Source organism: Bubalus bubalis, chromosome 1 (genome assembly GCF_019923935.1).
Source record: "Bubalus bubalis isolate 160015118507 breed Murrah chromosome 1, NDDB_SH_1, whole genome shotgun sequence".
Lineage (NCBI taxonomy): Eukaryota > Metazoa > Chordata > Mammalia > Artiodactyla > Bovidae > Bubalus > Bubalus bubalis.
In genome coordinates this window covers 98,267,992-98,288,950 of record NC_059157.1, presented here as the reverse complement: position 1 = coordinate 98,288,950, position 20,959 = coordinate 98,267,992, and the positions used below count along the sequence as shown (strand labels likewise).

General features: G+C 38.5%; 1 protein-coding gene across 1 annotated transcript in view; it reads left to right on the top strand.

Annotated features, from left to right (window-relative positions):
* The window catches only part of IFT57 (intraflagellar transport 57), a 72,738-nt gene that overhangs the window by 15,017 nt on the left and 36,762 nt on the right, over positions 1 to 20,959 (top strand). Inside the window, exons 4-5 of the mRNA XM_025283524.3 lie at positions 943 to 1,033; positions 7,523 to 7,591. Coding sequence (XP_025139309.3) covers positions 943 to 1,033; positions 7,523 to 7,591 — 160 coding nt within the window. The remainder of the gene's footprint in view (positions 1 to 942; positions 1,034 to 7,522; positions 7,592 to 20,959) is intronic.

The following is a 20,959-nucleotide window of genomic DNA, read 5'->3' as shown; positions in this document are numbered from 1 at the left end:
AAAAAAAATCTCTGTGTTAAATAGACCCACACAGTTCAAACCTATGTTGTTCAAGGGTCAACTGTGCTGCTGCTAAGTCGCTTCAGTCGTGTCTGACTCTGTGCGACCCCAGAGACGGCAGCCCATGAGGCTCCCCCGTCCCTGGGATTCTCCAGGCAAGAACAATGGAATGGGTTGCCATTTCCTTCTCCAATGCATGAAAGTGAAAAGTGAAAGTGAAGTCGCCCAGTCGTGTCCGACTCTTAGTGACCCCATGGACTGCGGCCCACCAGGCTCCTCCATCCATGGGATTTTCCAGGCAAGAGTGCTGGAGTGGGATGCCATTGCCTTCTCCAAGGGGTCAACTGTATATGTACTTAAATATGGTATGTTAGTAAGTGAAGAAAGTAGGTTGGCTAATAGTATGCATGGTACCATCCCATTCATGTATTACTACTTAAATCTTCAAGTTTAGAAATAAACATTTTTGCTTCTTTACATAGAGAGTTTCAGGAAGGATACATGAAACATTTAACTGATTATGGGAAGAGGGGCAGGTGAAAAAGAACCAGAACTGGCGTAGAGTGTGGAGGATCCTTAATACTCACATTGTACCTTTTTGCCCTGCTGAAATGTTTTGTTTTTCCCTCTCATCTCATGTGCTGCTGCTGCTAAGTCACTTCAGTAGTGTCCGACTCTATGCGACCCCATAGACGGCAGCCCACCAGGCTCCCCCATCCCTGGGATTCTCCAGGCAAGAACACTGGAGTGGGTTGCCATTTCCTTCTCCAAAGCAGGAAAGTGAAAAGTGAAAGTGAAGTCGCTCAGTCGTGTCCGACTCTTAGCGACCCCATGGACTGCAGCCCTCCATGCTCCTCCGTCCATGGGATTTTCCAGGCTAGAGTACTGGAGTGGGGTGCCACTGCCTTCTCCCTCATCTCATGTAAAGCTTTATTATTTTAGACCAGCATACCCAGTGGAAGAATTAGAAGAAGAAACTGTTGCAGAAGATGATGCAGAATTAACATTGAATAAAGTGGATGAAGAATTTGTGGTATGTGTGTTGCTGAACTTTTTTGTCCATTTTCAACTTTGGATTCATTTCCCTTCTCTTAGTTCCCCTAGACTTCCATTATCTGGATTAGTTTATTTCATTGTTTGTAGATTAAAAAAAAAAAAAAAGCTTTTGAATAGAGTGCCACATATCAGTAATTTAAACCTTTGGTTAAATTAATTTTCATGTTCAGTAATGATTATGGTGTGAATTTAGCAGAGGTTCTTCAAATATAGACAGAAAATAGTTGACCACTAGTTATATAGGTAAACAGTTTGTTAACCATTCATGATCTTAAATAGACCATAAATAATAGAGAATTTAGAAGACAGCAGTAGACTTTTGAATTAATACAGTCTGCTTCATAAGAATACCATTCATTTCTCAGGAACTCCTTTATGCTTCTGAAATTAAGATGATTAGTACCCTACCCTGCAGGAACATTAAAAAATACTTATAAATATCAACATTATTTAAGTTGTTTGGCAACCTCTGGGCATATTCTCATTCTTAAAATTCTATCTATAGTGTGAAATTAAATGATCATGTCTTTATAACAGACTGGACTAGGAGAATGGTAGAGAAGAAGAGTTCTTCCTCAGAATCAGAGATGAGTTGACACTAGTATTTTAGAAAGTGTATATATGATTTAAAGTGAAAATGGTGGCAAAGAAAAATGTTGTAGTATATTTTACTGTCATAGACCAATTACATTTTTCAGGTGATTTTTTTTTAAATCAATAGATAATACATACATTCTGTATTTTAACTTAAAAGTAATTTATTATGCTACTATAGGCTGCAAAGATATTAATCACTGCATTATTTTATAGTGAATGCTGAAAATAACCATTAAATAAATTAGACATATGCATATGGTAGAATGTCATATAGCCATTAAAAGAAATGTTAACAAAGAAATATTAGTGACATGGGGATGATAACATACTATATGCACAAACTCAACTATGTAAAATACACAGAAAAACAGTTAACACCAATATATTAACATTTGTTATATGTGGGTAGGATTATGGATGATTATTTTCTCTTCTATGCTTTCTATCTTTAAAGTTTTTAATGTATTTTGTCAGTAGTATAAATATTTTAAACCATATGTGTAAAAAAGATGATGGCTATTATAAACAGTGCTGCGATGAACCATTGGGGTACACGTGTCTCTTTCCCTTCTGGTTTCCTCAGTGTGTATGCCCAGCAGTGGGGTTTCTGGGTCATATGGCAGGTCTATTTCCAGGTTTTTAAGGAATCTCCACACTGTTCTGCATAGAGGCTGTACTAGTTTGCATTCCCACCAACAGTGTAAGAGGGTTCCCTTTTCTCCACGCCCTCTCCAGCATTTATTGTTTGTAGACTTTTGGATCGCAGCCATTCTGACCAGTATGAGATGGTACCTCATAGTGGTTTTGATTTGCATTTCTCTGATAATGAGTAATGTTGAGCATCTTTTCATATGTTTGTTAGCCATTTGTATGTCTTCTTTGGAGAAATGTCTGTTTAGTTCTTTGGCCCATTTTTTGATTGGATCACTTATTTTTCTGATATTGAGCTGCATGAGCTGCTTGTATATTTTTGAGATTAATTCTTTGTCAGTTGCTTCATTTGCTGTTATTTTCTCCCATTCTGAAGGCTGTCTTTTCACCTTGCTTATAGTTTCCTTCATTGTGCAAAAGCTTTTAAGTTTAATTAGGTCCCATTTGTTTATTTTTGCTTGTATTTCCATTACTCTGGGAAGTGGGTCATAGAGGATCCTGCTGTGATTCATGTCAGGGAGTGTTTTGCCTATGTTTTCTTCTAGGAGTTTTATAGTTTCTGGTCTTACATTTAGATCTTTAATCCATTTTGAGTTTATTTTTGTGTATGGTGCTAGAAAGTGTTCTAGTTTCATTCTTTTACAGGTGGTTGACCAGTTTTCCCAGCACCACTTGTTGAAGAGATTGTCTTTTCTCCATTGTATATTTTTGCCTCCTTTGTCAAATATAAGGTGTCCTTAGGTGTGTGAATCCATCTCTGGGCTTTCCATTTTGTTCCATTCATCTGTATTTCCGTCTTTGTGCCAGTACCATGCTGTCTTGATGACTGTAGCTTTGTAGTATAGCCTGAAGTCAGGCAGGTTGATTCCTCCAGTTCCATTCTTCTTTCTCAAGATTGCTTTGGCTACTTGAGGTTTTTTGTATTTCCATACAAATAGGACATGGAGAGGGCAATGGCACCCCACTCCAGTACTCTTGCCTGGAGAATCCCATGGACGGAGGAGCCTGGTAGCTGCAGTCCATGGGGTCGCTAAGAGTCGGACACAACTGAGTGACTTTACTTTCACTTCTCACTTCCATGCATTGGAGAAGGAAATGGCAACCCACTCCAGTGTTCTTGCCTGGAGAATCCCAGGGACAGAGGAGCCTAGTGGGCTGCTGTGTATGCGGTCACACAGAGTCGGACACGACTGAAGTGACTTAGCAGCAGCAGGACATGGAAGCAACATAGATGTTCATCGGTAGACAAATGGATAAGAAAGTTGTGGTACATAAACACAATGGAATGTTACTCAGCTATTAGAAAGAATACATTTGAATAAGTTCTAATGAGGTGGATGAAACTGGAGCCTATTATACAGAGTGAAGTAAGTCAGAAAAACACCGATACAGTTTCTTAATGCATATATATGGAATTTAGAAAGATGGTAACAATGACCCTATATGTGAGACAGCAAAAGAGGTACAGATATAAAGAAAAGACTTTTTGACTCTATGGGAGAAGACGAGGGTGGGATGATTTGAGAGAATAGCATTGAAACATGTATATTACCATATGTGAAACAGATGACCAGTCCAGGTTCCATGCGTGAAACAAGGCACTCAAAGCTGGTGCACGGGAACAACCCAGAGGGATGGGAATGGGGAGGGAGGAGGAGGGGGAGAGTTCGGGTTGGGGGACACATGTATACCCATGGCTGATTCATGTCAATGTATGGCAAAACCCACCAAGTATTGTATAGTAATTAGCCTCCAATTAAAATAAATAATTTTTTTAAAAAGATGATTACTATCTATAAAAAGAAAAAGACCATTGTAAAACCAGTTTAAAAGATAGCTTTCTTAATGTGATAAATTTTTAAACTTAAGGTAAAAATGTAGTCATTCATGTGTTTATTCAGCACCTGTTATGTAGCAAGCACTGGGCAAGACCCTGGTGGAGCTGCATGTACAAAAACTCAGAGGAAGGAGGACGCTTACCATGATCAAGGAATTGAGAGAAAACCATTGCTGCCAGCTCTCCTGAGTGAGGAGGAGAGTGACTTCAGATTGTGTGTGTTAGTTGCTCAGTCTTGTATGGCTTTTTGCAACCCCATGGACTATAGCCTGCCAGGTCCTCTGCCCATGGACTTCTCCAGGCAAGAATACTGGAGTGGGTTGCCATTCTTGTCTCCAGGGTTAGCTGGGAAGAAAGACCAGGTCCAGATCATTTTGGTCATTTTAGGGAGTTTAGACTTTATTCTTTGTGTAATAAATCTTTCCATTCAGTCCCTGTTGTTCATCTCACTTATTTTACTCAGATATTTCCTCATCTTGTTTCTTAGTTACTGTTTATTAGTAGTAATAAATAGTTTATCTACAGATACCTGGTCCTAATGCATCAATATTTAGCTTCAAAGACCTATAACTCAAAACAGCTAGTCAGGGGAAAAAAGGACAAAAAGCAACTGATCAGAAGGAAAACTCCATGAGGGCATAAACCAATTTTGCACATTTTTTGTCTCCAGTTTATTATGCAATGCCTGGTGCATAGTAGTTGTTCATTAAATATTTGACAAAAAATCATCTGTCACAACATTGCTTGTAACTTTTACAAAATAGAGGTTTTTGCGAACCATTTAAAGTTCAAAGCAGCATTGCTGTTTGTATAAATTAGAGAAACAAACTAGAAAGCATCCTATTCACACATTTCTTGCCAACTGTGAAGTAAAGACCTTCTGCTGTCATAAGACCAAGCTGAAGGCTTCCTCAAAGGGTTGTGTCTGAGGCTCTTAGTTCCCTTACATCATGTCTCTTGAATTTTTTCCTTTTCCTTCTTCTTGTTGTTATATTATTCTAAGGAGGCCTCTTAACCTCTCCCATTCCTCTTAGTAAGGAGAGCTGGGTCAGTGCCAAAAGCCTCTGGGATATTACTTCAGTTTGGTGCCAGAGTTTGTGGGATAGCTCACAGATGGCAGAGATCATTTCTGACAAAGTAAAGTTCTTCTGTGATCAACAAGAAGCTCAAAAGCTTCCATTTTAGACTGGTCAAATCAAGTTAGGACACATTGATAACTGGAAAGTGAGAGAGAGGGATGGGGGGAGGAGAGAGGGAGGGTGGCCGAGAGGGAAGAAGGGAGGATTGGGATCACGACACAGAATGTTCTCAAAGAGTGTCCTCACAGAATGTCCTCACAGTATACAGTCATATCCTTAGTGATTGGCAGTAGGAGAGTGAAGACACATATTAGGCAAAGAAATGACAGGGAATTGAGTACTTTTTAAATTACTGAGATTAAAATCCTCTTCATTTAAAGCTATTTTTTGTGTCTATTTATTTTCAAATTCATTTTGATTGCTTTCTTAATAATTTTTAATAACTTAAATTCTTTTTCCAGTACCTACTCTTAAAGCTTTTTGCCTAATCGTGTTCAGTCGACCACAGTTCAGCAAGTACTTATTGATCACCTATGTAAACACTACTGATGAGGTGATTATAAAAGCATTATAAACCTGTCTCTGCTCCCATCGGCACTGAGTCATTGGCATCTCTATCATTTGCTCTGCTTAAGTACACCATCATTAGTGCAAACACAGGATACGCTGAGCTGTTTCTCAAAGATGTGCTTCTGCATATATGCTTAGGATTTAAGATGTAAACCCATCAGTTTTGTCTACACATCTAGACCCCACTGCCTCCATCCCTAAAAAAATGAACGTTATTTGATTGTATGTTATCTGCATTTATATTGTTGCATATTTTACTATAATCTTTCTAATTTCTCACAGATTAACATAGTTCTAATGTCTCAGCTTAGTGGCCCCACTCCTAGGAGTTTCTTTGTAGATCTGGGATGGTTAAATTACATTGTCACAAGCTCCCAGGTGATACTAATGCTGCTGATCTAAGAACCACATTTTGAGAACCACTGTCTTACATACTTCTAAGTGCTTAAAGATAAGGGTTATCTTTGAAATCTACGACTGCCGCTTTTGTGCAGCTCTACATGTGAAAGTGTCCACCAAACAACTCTCATTTATTTTTTTTGTTTTTCTTTACAAGACTTTAGAACCAAGCTCCATTGGCCTCATTATCATGTCTTTAAGCTTTGGATATTCTTGTTAAAATTGCTTCACCCACTTTGTCACTTGTCACCACAAAGACATTTTAACATTTTGTCCTACCTGCTTATACAGCCTGCTCAAACTCTGTATTTACTGTGTATTGGGGAGGAGATTGCTTGTCAAAGGGTCTCTTCTGACCCTGTCCCCCACATCAGTTGGGCTCAGAATCAGGACCAGCTTGGAATCTACCTGAATTATCCTTTTGTTAGATAGTTAATATCTAAGATACAAGGTTAATATCTTACATCCTTATATAGAATTAATATTTAATATCTTTAAACTTTTTTTTTAATTTTATTTTATTTTTTAAACTTTACATAATTGTATTAGTTTTAACTTAAGCATATAGGAGATGAGATGTCAAAAGTATACATTACTGTGATTGGTCCCTGGAGTAGGTGAGAGTATTCCATATCTATCAACCTCTCATTTTTGTCCATTTTAGTCATCTTACTCAAAATTTCCATTAACTGTTGCTTATTCTGTTCTAATGTTTATTTATCCCTAGTTTCACAGCTGGAGAAGGCAATGGCACCCCACTCCAGTACTCTTGCCTGGAAAATCCCATGGACGGAGGAGCCTGGTAGGCTGCAGTCCATGGGGTCGCTGAGGGTCGGACACGACTGAGCGACTTCATTTTCACTTCTCACTTTCACGCATTGGAGAAGGAAATGGCAACCCACTCCATTGTTCTTGCCTGGAGAATCCCAGGGACGGGGAAGCCTGGTGGGCTGCCGTCTATGGGGTTGCACAGAGTCGGACACGGCTGAAGTGACTTAGCAGCAGCAGCAACAGCAGTAGCAGCAGCAGTTTCACGGCTCTTTTTTTTCTTAAGTGATTGTAAAAAAAAAGCAGGTCCTATTTTTAAATGGCATCATCAAAATCTCAAAAAACAGATAACATAATGCCCTACTTTATGCACACTACTAGGCTTTAAATGTCCTTTCTTAGTCTTCCTGTTGAGCTTAGCATAAGTGTTTAGAATTGACATGCACACATTGCTATATTTAAAATATATAACCTACAAGGACCTACTGTAAAGAAAATCTGGAAATATATTTTTTAATTACAACTTTTATAATTATTAACTTTTAAACTCTTTTATTTTCCTAAGGAAGAGGAGACAGACAATGAAGAAAACTTTATTGATCTCAACGTTTTGAAGGCCCAGACCTATCGCTTGGTGAGTTACACAGGATACATGTAGGACCAACAAGCAGTCAGTACATGTATTCTGCTGGGAATGGAAGCAAGTAGAAATCATTGTTCTGGCCATTGTTGCTATAACATTTTATGTATAGGAAAATAATTTCAAGTAGCTCTTGAAATTATTTTCCTATACATAAAATGTTATAGCAAATATAAAACTCAGAGGGGCAAGTGGAACAGCCTCTGGTCTATATCATGAAATATCAACTCAGGGTCAGTTTCAAGTTATTTTCCATTATAATGGCCTGTAATGCTCTTCATTATAGGAAAATACTTAAATTGTAGGTAATTCTTTGAAATAAAATGGATTATATTAAGACTGGTATATGAATAGATGGTCAGTTGCTTCAAGTCAGTTTTTGCTTTATTTTAATTAGGAAATAAGCCCAGTCTATAAAAGAGAACCCACTCAATGAAATAATTTCAAAGTACAGTTTGGATTTTTGTATTTTCCTATATGTATATTTATGGCACCCCACTCCAGTACTCTTGCCTGGAAAATCCCATGGACGGAGGAGCCTGGTGGGCTACAGTCCATGGTGTCGCTAAGAGTCGGACACGACTGAGCGACTTCACTTTCACTTTCCACTTTCATGCATTGGAGAAGGAAATGGCAACCTACTCCAGTATTCTTGCCTGGAGAATCCCATGGACGGGGGAGCCTGGTGGGCTGCCGTCTATGGGGTCGCACAGAGTTGGACACGACTGAAGCAACTTAGCAGCAGTAGCAGCATATGTATATTTCAATAAAATGATATTTATCTCATGCCACAAAAATACATATGAAACAAAATCTTATTTGTCCTTTATTTAATTTTTCTCATCTTAATTCTGCAAATAAATTTGGACCTAGTTTTGGGTACATATCATGAAGACTTCCTTGGCCACCTCACCCCAAGGTGGTCTCTTCACTTATCATTCACTGCCATAGTATTGTTAGCATTTGTAACTATTATTAACAATATGGGTGTGTTTTCTGCCCAACTTGAGGTGTGTGTAATATAATGTGGCTATCTTGCCTGACTGTGTGAGTTGTCTTTGAGACTTTTCAGTACTTACTAGGTGTATGACTTTGAGTAGGTTTCCAGTCTTCTTATGCCATATCTTCATCATCCATAAAATCAGAATAAAACTATTACCTTTAACAAAGATTTTTTAAAGATTAAAAGAGTTACTGCACATAAAGCATTTATGTGATGTCTGTCTGGCACATAGAAAGTACTTACAAGTTATTGGCAAAAACCAAAACCACACCTCCCCCTACATTCCTTCTCTTAAATCTGACTTATATAAGCTCCTTGGTAACAGGAATAACTATCATTTTTTATATTGTCCATAGTGTAATACAAAAGGTACTGACTAAATGCTTCTTAAATCAACAAATAAACTTTTCTTGCTTAATTGAAAATTATTTCAAAATAACATGTTAACATTTAAATACAGCCAAGCTTCAGTTATAACAATATACTTGCCAATCACTATAGTTTTCAAAGTACTTTAAAACACATCCTTTCCTGACCTTTTAAGGTATTTGAGAAGATGTTATCTCCGTTTTCAGTTCAGTTCAGTTCAGTCGCTCAGTCGTGTCCAACTCGCAGCACACCAGGCCTCCCTGTCCATCACCAACTCCCAGAGTTCACTCAGACTCAAGTCCATTGAGTCAGTGATGTCATCCAGCCATCTCATCCTCTGTCATCCCCTTCTCCTCCTGCCCCCAATCCCTCCCAGCATCAGAGTCTTTTCCAATGAGTCAACTCTTCGCATGAGGTGGCCAAAGTACTGGAGTTTCAGCTTTAGCATCATTCCTTCCAAAGAAATCCCAGGGCTGATCTCCTTCAGAATGGACTGGTTGGATCTCCTTGCAGTCCAAGGGACTCTCAAGAGTCTTCTCCAACACCACAGTTCAAAAGCATCAATTCTTTGGCACTCAGCTTTCTTCACAGTCCAACTCTCACATCCATACATGACCACAGGAAAAACCATAGCCTTGCCTAGACGGACCTTTGTTGGCAAAGTAATGTCTCTGCTTTTGAATATGCTATCTAGGTTGGTCATAACTTTCCTTCCAAGGAGTAAGCGTCTTTTAATTTCATGGCTGCAGTCACCATCTGCAGTGATTTTGGAGCCCAGAAAAATAAAGTCTGACACTGTTTCCACTGTTTCCCATCTATTTGCTATGAAGTGATGGGACCAGATGCCATGATCTTCGTTTTCTGAATGTTGAGTTTTAAGCCAACTTTTTCACTCTACTCTTTCACCTTCATCAAGAGGCTTTTTAGTTCCTCTTCACTTTCTGCCATAAGGGTGGTGTCATCTGCATATCTGAGGTTATTGATATTTCTCCTGGCAATCTTGATTCCAGCTTGTGCTTCCTCCAGCCCAGTGTTTCTCATGATGTACTCTGCATATAAGTTAAATAAGCAGGGTGACAATATACAGCCTTGACGTACTCCTTTTCCTATTTGGAACCAGTCTGTTGTTCCATGTCCAGTTCTAACTTGCTTCCTGACCTGCATACAAATTTCTCACGAGGCAGATCAGGTGGTCTGGTATTCCCATCTCTTGAAGAATTTTCCACAGTTTATTGTGATCCACATGGTCAAAGGCTTTGGCATAGTCAATAAAGCAGAAATAGATGTTTTTCTGGAACTCTCTTGCTTTTTCGATGAACCAGCGGATGTTGGCAATTTGGTCTCTGGTTCCTCTGCCTTTTACAGATACAAAAACTGAAATTTCTAACCTTGAGACAGTTTAATCTTTTAAAAAGCAAATAAATTGCAGTGCCTTAATTTTAGCTCAGTTTCTTCAAACTCCCAAGTCTATTGCTTTTTCTCCTTTACTTTATAACAAAGAGTTCAGTGGCGTAGATTCCTAACTTAAGCAAGGGTGCTTTGGTGCTTGGTGTTCTTGTGATGAAGATGTCATGACAGAGTTCTAAAGTGTGAAGAAAAAAACAAAAGGAGAGTTGCATACACAGTTATTCTTATAAAGAATTTGTTGTTTGTACTATTCATTCTTATATTGATGGTGTAAATAGAAGCCTGTGCAGGCCACCTGTGATTCTCTCTAGACTACGTAGTTTGAGTATTGGGAAGGAGCAAAGTAATTTAACTTGCCTCTACCATGACTCTAAGTCCCGATTGGTCCTAATTTCAATTTTTCACCTCCATTAAACTGTGTAAGGATGGGTTTTTGCTCTACCAGTGACTTTATAAATGATCTAAGTATTAGATCCTTTGGTCGATAGTATTCATATATAACCTATACTTTTTTTGAGCTAAGACTATATGGTTGCGTTTTCACAGGAGGAAGAAGTCTGAATACCAGGTGTTTGTGGATGGTCAGCCATGAAGTACTAATGAGGCAGAAAACCCTTTCATATTTTAAAAAATCTGGCAAGTTTATGATGTTGCCCACTACAGCCATCTGCCTGAGACAGCTGTATCTGACTAGAGCCTTCAGTGGCTCAGGCTGCTCTTTCCCTAAGACAGAGTTGCTGTATAGTTAGTAACACAGATTTAAGATTTTATGTTTCATGAAGCAGGTGGGCTTACAATGCAGAAGAAACATTATGTCACTCAAGTTGATGCGATGCATTCATCGCTAGAACAAGAATGGTGGATTCTGTCTAGGAAATTGGTTTCCTGAATGTATACGTGCCTGTGCCAGCCCAGCAGCGTGTGGCTCCAGCAGTCCCCTCTGCCTGTGGCTTTGAAACATTAGATGCTTCTCCAGTCATTCTCTGTCTCCTCCCCCAGCTTATGGTTCTTCACAGGCTCTGGCATCACACTCATCTGATTTGTTTATGATCTGTCTCAACCAGTAGAACGCAAACTCCTCTAGAGCAGAAACTTTTTAAACTGCTTTTTCACCTACCTGTGTCTGTTGTGTAGAACATGCTTGATATTGAATAATATTGAATGAAAACACATGTGAATGGATGCTATTTTATATTTATAATTTTATGAGAAAGTATAGTTTAATCTTCATAGAGAAGAGAATCTCTCAGCAATAATTGGGTTCTCTTCTATGTACCATGTAGGATCGCGCAGGGAGAAATCTACTTATATTCCTTTCGTTCATTTAATAAAGCATAGTCTAGACCCTGAGAAGTTTGCTCTTAAGGATGGTGGTAACTCAAGAAGCTGGCTCTACATGAGCGTTTTCCTGAGACTTGTGGTAGGAACAAGAGAGAAGGCAAATGAAACAGATATACGCTGTAGATCGTGTTCTCTGGAAGTAGACACTGAGACAGTTTGGATGGGATGCAAGATGTTCATGGTGAAAAGACAGGGTGAGAAAGCGGTATTGGGCTGAGGGGGCATGGAACTGTGAGTCAGGCCTGATAAAGCCTTGGCCAGCCTGCTGAGAAACTGTGGAGAAGTGCTGCCTGCTGGGCTTGGTCTCTGGAGGCAGGCTGCCCTGGGAAGGAGGCAACCCCCAGGATCAGTAGCTCTGCACGTAGGACAGAGCCCGAGGGAGCTGACAGCAGAAAAGCCACTTGCTGCCCAGCTGAGCGCAAGTCCTTCCTTGAAAGAAATCCAGGAGGTCCAGCGTCCTTACTCCCACTAAATAGCTGAAGGCTATAACTGTTAATTTGAAGAAGTTGTAAAGAGATGCTATATGCCCATTGACTAAACTTTGCAATGTCTGCCTAATAAGAGCATGATGCGGCAGCAGCATTTCATGAACACTGAAACCGGGGTTCTAAGAAAATGGTGCTTCCTGTCAATCATGAATGCTTGCGGTGATGGCATTGGCTTGTGTGGAAGCAGGTGTTTTTCAGAATAGTTATCTACTTTGAGGTTTAAAAAATATACTTTGAAGCCATTTTTTGCTGTGATTTCCTCTAGTCTCTTAACGCATTATAGTTTTACCAATAACACAGGTATACCTCATCTTGTGATACTTCACTTTATTGTCCTTTGTAGATACTGCATTTTGCAGATACTGCCTTTTTTTTTTTTTTTTTTTTTAACAAATCAAAGATTTGTGGCAACCCTGCATTGAGCAAGTCTGCTGGTGTTATTTTTCCAGTAGTATTTTCTCACTTGGTCTCTGTGTCATATTTTGATAATTCTAGAAATGTTTCAAACTTTTCCATAATTATTATATTTGTTATGGCAATTTGTGATCAGTGATCTTTTTTTTTAATCAATGATGTTGATGTTACCACTATAACTTGCTAAAGGCTCTGATGACAGCATTTTTATTGATAAAATATTTTTTAATTAAAGCATGTACATTATTTTTTAGACATAATGCTGTTGCACACTTAAAAGACTACAGTGTATTGTAAACATATCTCTTATGTGCACTGGGAAACCGAAACAGTTGTGTGATTTGCTTTATTGTGGTATTCACTTTATTGAAGTGGTCTGAAGCCAAACCTGCAACATCGCAGAGGTTTATGCCCATACTGTGCAAGAAAACAATTCCTGCAACTAGTAAGGAATTGCTTTATTTTTCCAGAGCTTGATTTGCAGGCTATTTGTTTAAATTTTGAATTTTTTCTTAAAAAAAAGAATGCTAGCCCACAGAGTTCCACATTCTCTTAGTCCCTCTGGTTTCCGAATATTTTCCAAGTCTGAAATTGAGTTAAAAGCATCTGTGAGATTGGTCATGGAGTGGGGGACACTAGCGGGGAATGAAGCTCTGACAGTTGGTCAGAGCCTGTGAGGGTTAGTGATATGGTAGAATGTTCAAAGATGTGAGGAGTGGGAGCAGGGAAAGAAGCAAGGTGTTCAGCAGGTGTTCTGGTTATTACCATTTGAAATTTGAGCATGCTGATTGGAAAGTGCCTGCATGTTCATGGTAACTAGGCTGTAATTATGAGTGGTCTCTGAAAAACCTCTCCAGTCTATAGCTCAACAGAATCCCAGCAGTAGCGATCTGGCAGCATAATGCAGATGTCTCATTCTTCTCCCCCAGCAGAAAAAAAAAAAAAAAAAAAAAAAAAATGGGAGGGAAGCTGCACACTCTCTGAATTCTATTTTTAAATGCCCATCACTTCATTTCAAAACATTTTTTTCAAACATGCCATAGACACCATTCTTCCTTGAGATGCTAAATTTAAGGTTTTAGAAACCAAATCCTAAGTTATACAGCACAAAACCAACTCTCTGAAAAGGTTTAAACACAATTGGTTTTTAATTACTTAGCAAAAAATTCATTGTAGCAAGAATGAGAGAATTTTTAGCTTAAAAGGCAAAAGCTGTAAGGAAGTAAAGCTCTGGGCTTAAAATAAAAATCATTTCAGTTGTAGTTTAGGGTGTCATTGTGGCAAGTCTGCAATATTGTAATAAAAAAGGGGAAGAAGATAGATCTACTTTGATTAATAGTTTAAATACATTTTCTTCACTTTACATATGCTTTACACTTTACTGTTCAACAAAGTGTCTTTCTGAGTAATACAAGGGAAAATATACCATGCTACAACATGACATGCCCCATAGTTTATCCCTGGTTCTGATTCCCACTTGAGGAAAATGTTCTTTCTTCTCCTTTCCTAAAACAATGGGGTGTGAGTTCTCCTCTCTGTGCTGTGCCTGTGCTCTATCATTGGTACTTCACAGAAGAAACAATTAAAACGCCACATGTTTTGAGTGTGATGGAACGCGTTATGGCTGAGCAAATGCTTTTATTTCTCTGTTAACTAACCCGTACCACCCCAGCAGTTTCACATCTGGAGGTGAATAGAAAATGTAGGTTAGAGAAAAAAGCTGCACCCCTCACTGCTCAGAGGAGACTCAAATGGCAGTTCTTGCTGGGTTTAAAAGAGAGTTTTGCTTGATCTTTAGCGTTGCTTTTGAATCCACATTTGAAATAGGAAAGATCCTCATCTTCATCCTGTTTTTATTGTGAGGAAGCAAGGACTTTTCAAGGTCTTTTCCAACTCTGAGTCCATACCTTTAAGGCCAGTGCTACAGTGGAAAAGCAGCCTTAGATAGAAAATCCTGACCACATGGCCATGATTTATCCTCTCAAACTCAATTTCTTATCTTTAGGTGGGGACACAATTCAACCCAGGGTTGTTTTAAGATTAATAGAACTTGGGGACCACACCTAGCATGGTGCTGGCAGAGAGTATATGTTTGATGAATTTCTTATTTTGTATAATTTTTACCTCTCTTAGAGATTGTAATTAGTTATAAACATTCTTAGGTGTTAATAGGAGAATAGAAAAAAGCCCCAGTCTCACAATACAAATTTCTAGACCACCATGAATATTTTTGAGTAAGAAGCTTATATAGCATGTAAGTTATAAGGAAGATTGCATTTTGATGTAAATTAGGAAGCTCTGGTGATAGCATGGCTTTAATTTTGTTATCTGTCGCTGGATTATTATTGAAGGCCCATTGGACTCAGTCTGCTGTCACATAGGATCTCCTCTATAGAGATGACTAAGGGGAATCTAATGAAAAGTATTGTAATTTTAGGATCTTTTCTAGGAATCATTTGAAAGCAGTCATTTTATGAATGGATGGGTTTTACTTCCTTAATCAACACTGCTGCTGCTGCTGCTAAGTCGCTTCAGTCGTGTCCGACTCTGTGCGAGCCCATAGACGGCAGCTCACCAGGCTCCCCCGTCCCTGGGATTCTCCAGGCAAGAACACTGGAGTGGGTTGCCATTTCCTTCTCCAATGCATGAAAGTGAAAAGTGAAAAGTGAAAAGTGAAAGTGAAGCCGCTCAGTCGTGTCCGACCCTCAGCGATCCCATGGACTGCAGCCTTCCAGGCTCCTCCGTCCATGGGATTTTCCAGGCAAGAGTACTGGAGTGGGGTGCCATTGCCTTCTCCATAATCAACACTAATAGCATGTAATTTATTATAAAATTCAGTACATTAGATGTGTACCCAGAATGTGCGGTCTTCTATAAACCTATATTCTTAAAAACCCTCACCTGCATCCATCTACCCCTCACAGTGTTAGTGCTTTGAATATCTGACGACTGATTCATTTTCATCCAGGACATGTAGTTACTAAGACCTGTAGATGGTGCCTTTGAAATCCCTCTCATATTCACCTTCCCCATCTCCACCCTTTGCTGAAATATTTTTCCTCTTATTCCTCAATCTTTTTTTTTCCCATGTTGTAGGATCGTAGTTCCCTGATCAGGGACTGAACCTGGGCCCTCGACAGTGAAAGCATGGAGTCCTAACCACTGGACCACTAGAATTTCCTCTTACTCTTTGATGTTACTCCCCCAAACATGACTTTTGCCAGATCATTCTGAATCCAATAACTTTTGTTGGCTTTTCATTGCCTACAGCTAAGTTTAGACAGATAACAAAGCAATACATTTTTGGTCTGGCTTTCAAAACCCTTAGCAATTTGACAACTGTCCATATAGCCAACTTTATTTTCTTTTGCTGGGATAACTTTTCCAGGTAGACTCATGAGGTTTCAAGGTAACCTCATGAGTATATCTGCTCTCATCTCATCCTCTTTTGTCTCTTACCTAAAATGCCTTCCCATCATCTGTCTACCTGACCCTTCAATGTTTAAGGTTCAGCTCAAATCCTGCCTCCTTAGTGATACCTTTCCTTATCACCCCAGCTCCATTTAATCCTATGATTCACAAATCTACAACCTATAAATTTTCATAAAACAAAACTAAAATATTCTTTTATGAGGATTTTTTATCATTTTATTCACTATCCCTGGAGTAGAACAGTACCTGGTATTTACTAGGTACTAAATAAAGATTTGTTAGGTTAAATTATTTTACCTTGTTTGTAACTTTTCTCTGTCCTCTGGCTTAGAGGACAAAATTCACATTCCTTAGCCTGGCCTCTGAGGTCTTCACGATATATTCAATTTTCTTTTGCTTCCCAATATTTAGCTTTTTAATCTCCTAGTCTCTCATCGCATATGATCTTCACAAGCTATGTTCATTCCATATTTCATATTTGGCTTATGATGCTTTCCTGCCTATGTAAATGCTTGACTTGCCTCTTCTGCCTGTTTACATCCCAAACATCCTTGTAAAGTTAAACTTAAATTTCACCGTTTCCATTAAAATGCGCTTCTCTCTGTTATTCAGACTCCTAAAGCATTTACCACCCCTGTACCGGCTAGTGTTTGGAAGTTAATCAAACTTACATTTTTACTTGTTTTTATTGAAAAAACTTTATTCTTTTTAAAGGTAAAATATATTCCTTGTTTCTTTTAAATGAAAGCCCAAAAGAATACAAAGAAAAAATTAAAAATTTCTTCAAATCTCAGCACCTAGATATAAACATTGTATCCCTTTACACATAATTGCCCTGACGTCAAGTGAGATGCTAACATTTAGTGAATCTGATGAAGGGTATATGTGAATTTTTAATGCTATTTGTGTAATTTTTTATGTCTGAAAAAAATTATACTGATGCAAAAATAGATTACTGAAGTAGTACAGAGTTAAAAAATAATCCACATATATGGTTATATTAGTATATGAAGAAATGCAAATCAATCAGAGATTCAATTAAATGGTGATGAGATAACAAGCTGTTCATTTGGAGAAAAAAGATGGGTTCCTCCCTCATATCTTACACCCAAATAAACCTCATTTGTTTTAATCAACAAATTAAAAACTGATGAGGCCTAAGGATATGAGTGGCAAGTGTAATATTCATGGGTTGAAATAGGCATGATAAAGCATGGCGAGAAAACTAAAAACCATAAAGGAAGAGTACTGATAAATCTGAATGCATAAAAATTAAAACCTTATATGTGGAGGGATGGGAAATACCATAAAGTTAAAAGACAAGTAAGAAACTGGACAAATATAGTTGTAACTTATATGACAAAGGATTGATAGCCATATAGTAAGGTGCTTCAGAGCTTGTGCTCTAGGGTGACCTTGCCTGGGCCTTGCCACTTACTAATGATGTGACATTGGGAAAATTGCGTAACTACTCTCTACCTCATTTTTCTTATTCAAAAAAATGGGAATAAGGCTCCTTTGATTCATGGTCTTATTACTGGGCATTTAACCTGTGTGTAAAAGCGTCTAATACCATGCTTGGCATATAATAATGGTAATGGTAATTATAACTACTAACATATTTTGGGGGCTTATTATGTATCAAGTATTACGAAAGCCTTTCAAATGCATCATTTAATTTAATCCCCATAACACTTTCAATGTGGAGAGGGTAAAATTATTACTTCCATTTTACAGATGGGGACCCTGAGATTTAATGACTAGCAGCTAGTAAGTGATGAAGGTGGAATTTGACCAGAGATGGGATGCCTGACTCATTGTCTTAACGTTTACATCATACTGTGGTGATTCTTAAGACAACTTAATTCCCTGAGTCCTGGGAATATTTAATCTTGACAATTAATTGGATTTTAATATTCCTCTCAGTAGGTTTGAATTGAGCTCTTCAAATGTATTTGAGTGCTGGTATATCCATGTGGTTGCAATCTCTAAAGAAACCTTATAGAAATTCCTGCCATAAAAAGTTAGACTTATTTTGCATACTCGGCAACACCTAGTATTGGGGCATTGATATATCCATGTTGTTGCCATCTCAAAGAAAAGAAGCCTTACAGATGTTTATGCCATAAAAAGTTAGACTTATTTTACATACTCTGCAACACCAAGTATAATGTCTACATTATTTCCTCCAGACGCACTTCCTGTGTTACTTTCTTTGGTTTTAGTTTGAGAAAATAAAAAGTCTATGGAAATGATTTTATCTTAACACTTAGTATACCAGTGTAGCTAAAGTAGTTAAAGTAGCAAAGGTAGTTTGATGTGTTAAACAGAAATAATACTGGAGGTTAAATTCTCACTCAAAAACAATTTCAGATCTTTAATTGGAAAATTAAATTTATTTTGTGTTAATTTGGGGAGCTTTCTTTTTACCCTTTTTGGTATATGGGAACAAAATTTGTTCAAGTCTTGGTTCATATTATAACTCAATAAAATTTCTTTTGATAGTCTTAAAATTGAACTTAAAACTTTTGTGAATTTCATATATTTCAAGATGGAGGCTACCATCTATCTATTTCTTTCGATAGATTAGCCAGGGTTTAATTTGGTTATTCAGAGCAAATTTGAAGATACTTTTTATATGGTATTAAACATTTTTCTTCACAGTAATATAGTGTTAAATCATGTAAAACCTAATTTGGAAAGAAAATAATGAATTAGATTCACATTTTGTGCTTCTTTAATCATGAAGAAGAATTGACTTGTAGCGACATGAATGGTTTTATCTCTGCCTTAAATATAATTTGTTAAAATCATTAGATTTTGAGGGAATACTCTGATTGAAATATCAATAACTTATTTACCCCTTTCTCTAACTTTATTGATAGACGGGAAAGAAGGGCACTAGATACCCTTAGGAGAAACCCTGTTTAATCCATGGTAATACTATATATACTGTATTAGCCTTTTGGCCATCTAGCCTATCTTGGAAATGCAGCAAATGAGGCAGAATTCAAAAAAGACCCCTGAACAACCAAAATAAGAATAAACACTTCATTTAAAATTTTTCTGTGAAGAGTCCTAACCTCACTGCCCTTCATCCCTGAATGCTCACTTTTTTCTCTTGTATTCTTGTGCTCAGTCACTCAGTCATGTCCAACTCTGCAACCCCATGGACTGTAGCCCACCAGGCTCTTCTGTCCATGGGATTTCCCAGGCAAGAATACTGGAGTGGGTTGTCATTTCCTTCTCCAGGGGATCTTCCTGACCCAAGGATCAAACCCATGTCTCTTGAGTTTTCTGCATTGGCAGGTGGATTCTTTACCACTGCACCACCTGGAAAGTCCAACTTTGCCTAAATTCTAACAAGGTTGGTTATTAGGTTTCTAAATCCACAGCAACTTAGGAGGAGGAAGAGGTGCTACAGACAAGCAGGAAGACAGCCACAGGTGACCACTGGCATCATAATGATAAACACAGCTCTAGGAACAATTTAAAAGCAGGCATTAGAAAGCAATACTTATAGTTATCTGGGATTGTTTAGTGTGGGATCAGTCAATCCAGATTTCTCCGCTTTTAAGGCATTGTTGTATTACAGCATAGTACAGTAAGAGACGTCAAAAAGATTAAGTTACAGCCAGTAAATGTTAGCATTCCCCGTATCCGAAATCCATTCTGACAGTGGTGTCTGATCTTCCTGAGAGGCAGGGATTTGGGCTTGGTAGTTGCCGGAGAAGGCAATGGCGCCCCACTCCAGTACTCTTGCCTGGAAAATCCCATGGACGGAGGAGCCTGGTAGGCTGCAGTCCATGGTGTGGCTGAGGGTCGGACACGACTGAGCGACTTCACTTTCACGCATTGGAGAAGGAAATGGCAACCCACTCCAGTGTTCTTGCCTGGAGAATCCCAGGGATGGGGGAGCCTGGTGGGCTGCCGTCTATGGGGTCACACAGAGTTGGACACGACTGAAGTAACTTAGCAGCAGTAGCAGCAGCAGTTGCAGGCTTAAGCACCTCCCCTTGCTCTTGTTTCACTACTAGTTATGTATTGGGATCTTCTAAATCTCCCTTCATCTCCCATTTTCACCTGGAAGTCGGTGAGTCCAGTTTTGCCCAGGCCTTCATGATCTAGGTCCTCCCAGCAGGCTCCAGTCTGAACTTTTGAAATGTGTTCTCATGGGTGCCTAAGCCTTGAGCTTCACTCTCGGGTCTACCCATCCAATGGCTTTATTTACCCTCATGTGATCTCCCTTTCTGATATGCAGGGCCTTTCCTTATTACCTCTCTATCATCATATGACCAAAACCACATCTAATTGTGTATATTTGTGTGTGTGTGTACATAAATGCACACACAGAGAACATAGTATTTCTTCAGATGCTAAACTATCCCATTCATATTTCCTGGGCAAAGGGGAGACTACTTTATGGAATAGGATTCTGAGCAGGCTAGTACCATTGCATGTTTGATCCTTGAACTGACCTTGGGTGATATGCATCAAGGTTACATTATGGGATGGCTTAGACTGTTACCTTCATTTCTTCCTTTGGCAGTCTTAGGGTCAGTTCTCATCAGTTTCTCTTTCTTAGGACCAATTATTACCTGCATTAACTAGCCTCAGATGCTTTCTAATAGGCTATGAACTCTTTACAGGCAGGAATTAAATCCTTCTGTCATCCCATACTAAGCACAGTGCCTGGATTCTTACCTTGCATGTTGTAGAAGCTTAACAGATAGCTTATTGGTAAATTAATTAATTATAAATGAGACTTCAGGATAGTCTGTGTATTATTGAGCTTCTAATTGTTTCTTCAGCAACATTAACTAGAAAATGCAATTTCCCAAGAGGCATCCTTTATCTTAGTTAATATTGTTTCAGAGAGGGACTTCGTCTTGATGATATAAAATTTTG